Below are 5,972 nucleotides of genomic sequence, written 5' to 3' on the forward strand. Positions count from 1 at the left end.
TGAGCGAAAAATAAAGAAAAGGACAAGAAGGCGTGCTGTTCTAGGTAATAATACCCTTTTATCTGTACAGGAGGGTCTGGATCGGGTTCAACAGCTAGATCTGCAGGTTGAAGCGCAGGCTCAGGAACTGGTATATATGCCTTCTCAGCGCGCTCCACCTCGCTGCAGTGGGTGCAGGGCTATAGGACATACTATTAGAGGTTGTATAAACAAGTAGCTAAATTAATGATATTTTATTTATTTTAATTTAACTGTATTAGTGGCTGAAAAACTGCGAAGAAATGGCTGGCCTGGAGAAAAGTGGCCGCTCGACCGTAGTGGCCGCTCGGCCGTGGAGTACGTTAGCAGAGGCAGGCATGGCCAATGGACCCTGGAAATTCGACATTGAACTGATAATAACCTGATGACGTCGATCAATGGGGTACCACACTTGGCAAGCTAAAACTGAGCTCTCCAGAAGCTCAGAACGTTAATAGGCCAAGTATTTTCGCGGTTAGCACATCATAATAAAGTTCTTAGCGAGCTGATCCAAATCCAGAAATGAGCGCCGAGAGAAACGAAGGAATTTTGTCGGCTCCGACGTTACATTACACCCCGAGGGCCTAGTAATAAACTAATTGGAGTATTCAGGATCAATCTGGAGTTAGAATATGGGGTATCTTTCGTTTCATCTCCCAGAGCCTAATTAGTCCGGGTTCATAACATCGATAGGAAATTATTGTACATGGATGAAGAGCATAGGGAAACACGGAATAAAAATGGCTATCCGGCTCGGACAGCGAAAAGGAAAATAGTATCATCAACGCGCCGTCTCATCCAATGGAAGAATCTCTGGTACAGGACCAGCAGGGACTATCATCTCGCCTTTGAATCCTTGGTTTCTGAGCAGCGTTGCCAGATAGCCTGACTTATACTGCATCACATTAGTAAACATGAAGATCACGAATCATCCGTGGTGGAAGAATTTGGAGGAATAGGGAGGCGTACAATGTGCAACTCAGTTGTGCGCTTGAAAGCGCCGCGAGTCCTGTCAGACTCATCCCAGTACAGCCGTCGCATCCACCGATCGATATGCGGATAGCCATGGCGTATCATCCGAATACTGCATCTGAATACCATAAAGTACGCGACATCGAACCGAATTATTGTCGTGAACAACCGAATGTCAGGGTCGGTAATTGCGTCGCCGAAGAGGTACGGGTGCCCTGGCTGCTGTAGATGTGACTCGATGCGGTCGAGCGCAATGAAGAGCTTGTTTACATTTTCATCGTAGGCGGCTTGCGTGCCCGCGAGGCCGGTCCTGTAGACACCGTTATTGACCTGGTCTTGCATCCATTCGTTCCAGACTTCGATCTCTGTTCGCAATGGTGAAGACTCAGGGGGGTAGTATCCCCCGAGCGGATGAGATGATTCCCGGAGAGAGGCCGGGAGAAGATGGTCGAATTCTGTGAACAGCATGCGCATTATCTCAGCGCTTTCGTTGTTGACAATGGTTTCCTTCTTACTATCCCATAGCACAGGTACTGTGAATCGCCCCGCGTACTCCGGGTCAGCATGGAAGTAGAAATCACGGAGGCGCTTATGTCCGTAAAGGGGATCCTGCGGAGCCGTGCCGTCACGGCCGGAAAAGAACCATCCCTCAGGTCCCATGTCATGGTCTAGCAAGACCAGGGGGATGATGTCGTCAAGCCCCTTGAGGGTGCGGACGATATTCGCCCTGTGAGCCCAGGGGCACGCAAGACTCAGGTAGAGATAATAGCGACCGCGCTCGGCGGGAAATTCCGCATCCTGGTCCTTCGAAATGAAATTTCGAAAAGTAGACGGCTTGCGACGAAAATGGCCGTCCGAGTCGGTAAGCCTGTAGATGTTGTTGTCCTGATTCATTAGAAATTGCCTCAGCGCAAGGATGCAGAAGTGGAATGCTTACGGAATTCATCGTCGACAAGATTCTTGCTTCACGACGCAACCTGGACAACATGCTTGAAGATTCTGTCTGTCTGGTGGAGAAAGCACGTAGCCGAGACAGCAGTAATAAATGTCTGACCATTGAATTTACGGGATTCAACCTTGTTGCATGATTCGATTTTTAAGGAGATGGTCGGAGTTCGGACTTCGATACTGAGAGAAGTCCGATCGCAGCATGAGTTCAGTTACGCCGTTACTTGGCTGCGTACTCTTGCCGTGGACGATATTCTGCGGATCATCCGTCTCTGGATCTACGGGCATATGATCTTGTGCATTTAGATAGAGATCTATAATCCCCTGCAGGGGGGCTGCCCTGGCTCTACTTTAAGTAGCAGGTTGACGCCCAGAGATCAGCAATATCTTTCCCTCGGCAAACAAGGAACCCTATTGAAAGGAGTACTGCAAATGATGGCTCCCCTCACCTCTCTTGTACTACCTTTCCTTTTATCGTGCTTTTCTGCCAGGCGGGCCCACGCCATTCCTTACCGAAGAGCGGCAGCGCTGCCCCCAAGCCAAGATCCTTGGTATACGGCTCCAGAGGGTTACGAGGATGCTGCCCCTGGAGAGATCCTGCGTATCCGCCCCGCGAAGGATAGCCTCATCGCTGCCCTTGGGAAAAATGCATCGGCGATCTACAACATCCTGTATCGGACAAGCGACAGCTTCGACAATCCATCGTGGGCTGTGACGACTCTTCTCGTGCCGCCTGAACCGCTTCACAATAACGGCACCAGTCTTCTGTCTTACCAAATCCCGTACAACACGGTGAACCTCGACTATAGCCCCAGCTACGCGCTGGACACGCAGTTTGCCTCTGCTTTTAGCGACATCATCCCCTCCCTCTCTCGAGGCTGGTACGTCAACATCCCGGACTTTGAAGGCCCTCGCGCCGCCTTCTCCGTCTCCGTGGAAGAAGCACACGCAACCCTCGACTCCATCCGCGCAGCCATTGCTGCGGGAAATGGCCTTCGCGGTGATACCCGCGTGGCCCTATGGGGCTACTCCGGCGGAACACTACCGAGTGAGTTCGCAGCAGAAATCGCACCGTACTACGCGCCCGATATCAACCTCGTTGGCGTCGCAATCGGGGGCCTCCTGGCAAACGTTACCAACGCCCTCGTAACCATTGATGGGCAGTCCTATGCAGGTCTCAGTGTCCTCACCACCCTCGGCCTCGCAACCAGCTATCCCGAGGTCCAGAGCTACCTAGAGACCACCCTCAAACCATCCGGTCCGTACAACGCGACTGAATTCTTCTCCGCAAGATCACTAGCGACTTTCGACGCATTTGCTCGCTTTGCCAACCAATCGATCGGAAATTACTTCACCACCGGGGATAGCTGGCTGAATGCTGCCGCCCTGAAACCTGCCATCAGCCGGAACTGGCAGATGGGGAAATACTTCACCCCCCAGGCCCCCTTGTACATCTACAAGGCCATACACGACGAGATGAGCCCTGTTGCGGACACAGATGCGGTGGTGCAGAAGTATTGTGTCGACGGAGCGAATATTCTCTACGAACGAAACACCGTCGGCCTCCATCAGGACGAGTATACGAACGGGAATGCGCCGGCGTACGCGTGGTTGGTGAGCGTGCTGGAGGGGACGTACGGGAGTTTGTATGAGACGGTTGGATGTACGATTCGCGATGTCACTGTTAGTGTGCCCATTGCGTCTACAGAGTTGCCGCGGTTGTCGGCGGGTGTTCCTTGGTAGAAACGGTGGCTTGTCTAGGTTTGCACTTTTCGGGGTTCTGAGAGATGGATTGCAGGAGAGGAGATTAGGTGCTACATGTTATGTTGAGACGTGCGAGAGAGCCGTAAAGGCATGCAAAGCTTGTCGGTTCTCACAATTGGGCATAATATATGCAAAATCGTTTCTCCATCTGGGAGAAATCAATATAGAACCAGCTTCGCCCTTTTGTTGCAGTTTCCCGATCCCTAGTGTCAAACCAGTAGCAGCCGGGCTCTGATACTTCCAACACTGGGGAAACGTATTATTAGGCAACGCCGTTTATGTGTCTCTCTTAAATAAACAATTTAGTAAGTTGCTCACTACTGAAAAGACCCTCCAGTAAAGTGGAAGTTGTCCCTTGGATGTTCCCTACCTGTTCGGGATTCGCACACGTGATATGTGTCGACAGGAATTTCGTAGCATATGACCGAAAGTGTCCTAAAGATCTAGAGGAATGTGATGTGTATTATTCTCGGAGAGAATAAAGATTAACATATAGGAAGTTTGCTTCAGTTTTGTCTAGCTTTTGACATTGATGGATCCGGGCTCCCCAGACGTCCTTGAAAATTCATAGTAGGAGCTATGTCGAAGTAACAACGTCACTTTCATCAGAGACCTGATTCTCGATCTAGCTGCCTGATCCCGGTATGTGATTCTCATAGATGGGAGAAAAGGCCTGACCGGATGCAGAAGTGGGATCTAAGTCTGTGTCACAGGCTATGGCCTGGGTCTTGGTTATCGGCAATGCCCTCAACCAAAGGTCTAAACAAGGTTACATCTGTCCGAACCAAGGTTCGGGAAAGTCAAAGAGCGTTGACGTATGTTCAGAAAAATTGATAAAAGGGAGGAGAGAGGGGTCATGTTTCTGTCTTTTATTTGTTTCTCTAAGCTTGTGATATTTGTGAATACAGGACAGCTAGTTGAAAACAATACTTCCTACGCCCGTGACAGTCTGCCTTTACTTCTGCAGCCTCTCGCCGTCAATTTTGCCGTCGTCTCTCTAGGGTAATTCCTCAGCGTTCTCAGAGCTTGATGAGTGAGTTTGAGGCATGAACGGACGTCGTAATATGCTCCTGACTTGTCAACTCCAGCGATCAGATTGCCCCAGCTCTCAAAGGGTGCCAGAACCATCTGCATGATGGAAAGCGGTCGTCTCTTCATCCGAAAATCTTCGAAATTGTCCTTCCCGGATTCCAACTGCTCAAGGCAGCTAATCGAGAAAGGGGGCAGATATGGAGGCAACAGACACTAGAGCCGTAGATATGCCTGCCAGTTGCGAAAGAGAAGAGATAGTGTTTCTGCTGCTCGAAAAAGGATCAGATATTTGGTCCGAGTCCCACGCCTGGAAACCGCCTACCCAGTGCGCCGCTGAACAGGGGGATGAGGATACAGTCACCATTTTTCGACGACTCAACACATGACCGTGCCATTGTGTCGGAGCATGGGCTCTTCCCCTGCCCTTGGGCGCCCGGTCTGCACAGTCTTAGTCAGCATCTCATTAGTAACTTATTTAGCCTAGCTTCCTTGTGCATCCGCACCCCTGAATACTAGACTCCTTCATGCTTCCACACATTGTTTGAACCACTCCAGTATGAATCTCACGGACGGCCACGGAGAGAGCCCGTACATGGGATACATTCCACAGACACAAGAAGAACGTTGAGTTACTGTTCAGGAGAGGCCGGGATGCAGACATAGATGACAAGTTTGGCGAGACACCGCTCCTGATGGCTGTCCACGCCGGGGATACTTAGAGTTATGCTGAAGCGTGGAGCGGGTATTGAGCAGTGATTTGAAGGTGTGTCACAGAACTTCGCTGGGCGGCGTTGGGGGGAGCTTGAATGTAGCACAGCTACTGCTAAAAGGAAAGGCGCCACTCTGAGAGATGATTAGGCTTCCGCAGAACCCCAAAAACCCAGACCCAGACCCAACCCAGACCCAATCTGGGTGGGGTTTTGGGGCCAGATCTCTAACCCAGTACTGGGTCTGGGTCGATATGCAAAACCCCAAACCCAGTACTGGGGCCCCAGATAACCCAAGTTGGGTTTTTTATGGCATCATAGTCCCGGTTCTCGTGACTGCATAAGTTATGCGGTTCTTGCTGTAATATTCAGTATTTCTCTTCCATACTAATTTTAAAAAATATATTATTATACTAATTTTTGTTGGAATACGACTGAAACAGGTAAGATTATACAGAAGTCATGGTTTCATCATTTAAATCATTACAAAATCATCATCCTCTCTTACCTTTCGCTTTCTTCCCGAAACCC

The 5,972-nt window shown here is 50.1% G+C and overlaps 2 protein-coding genes across 2 annotated transcripts; one reads left to right on the top strand and one right to left on the bottom strand.

Moving 5' to 3' along the window:
* Positions 1 to 799: 799 nt before the first annotated feature.
* On the bottom strand, positions 800 to 1,936 carry BDW70DRAFT_165257 (glutathione S-transferase; the record flags this gene model as incomplete). The annotated part of the gene is made up of 3 exons (XM_073741697.1): positions 800 to 913; positions 988 to 1,875; positions 1,928 to 1,936. 3 exons carry the CDS (start codon positions 1,934 to 1,936, stop codon positions 800 to 802), a joined length of 1,011 nt encoding a protein of 336 aa, XP_073590460.1.
* Positions 1,937 to 2,373: 437 nt separating this feature from the next.
* On the top strand, positions 2,374 to 3,681 carry BDW70DRAFT_165258 (secretory lipase-domain-containing protein; the record flags this gene model as incomplete). Its single annotated transcript, XM_073741698.1, has 1 exon — positions 2,374 to 3,681. One exon carries the CDS (start codon positions 2,374 to 2,376, stop codon positions 3,679 to 3,681), a length of 1,308 nt encoding a protein of 435 aa, XP_073590461.1.
* Between the last annotated feature and the right edge of the window lie 2,291 nt (positions 3,682 to 5,972).

This window comes from Aspergillus foveolatus, assembly GCF_047715535.1.
Source record: "Aspergillus foveolatus strain CBS 279.81 unplaced genomic scaffold BDW70scaffold_268, whole genome shotgun sequence".
Classification (NCBI taxonomy): Eukaryota; Fungi; Ascomycota; class Eurotiomycetes; order Eurotiales; family Aspergillaceae; genus Aspergillus; species Aspergillus foveolatus.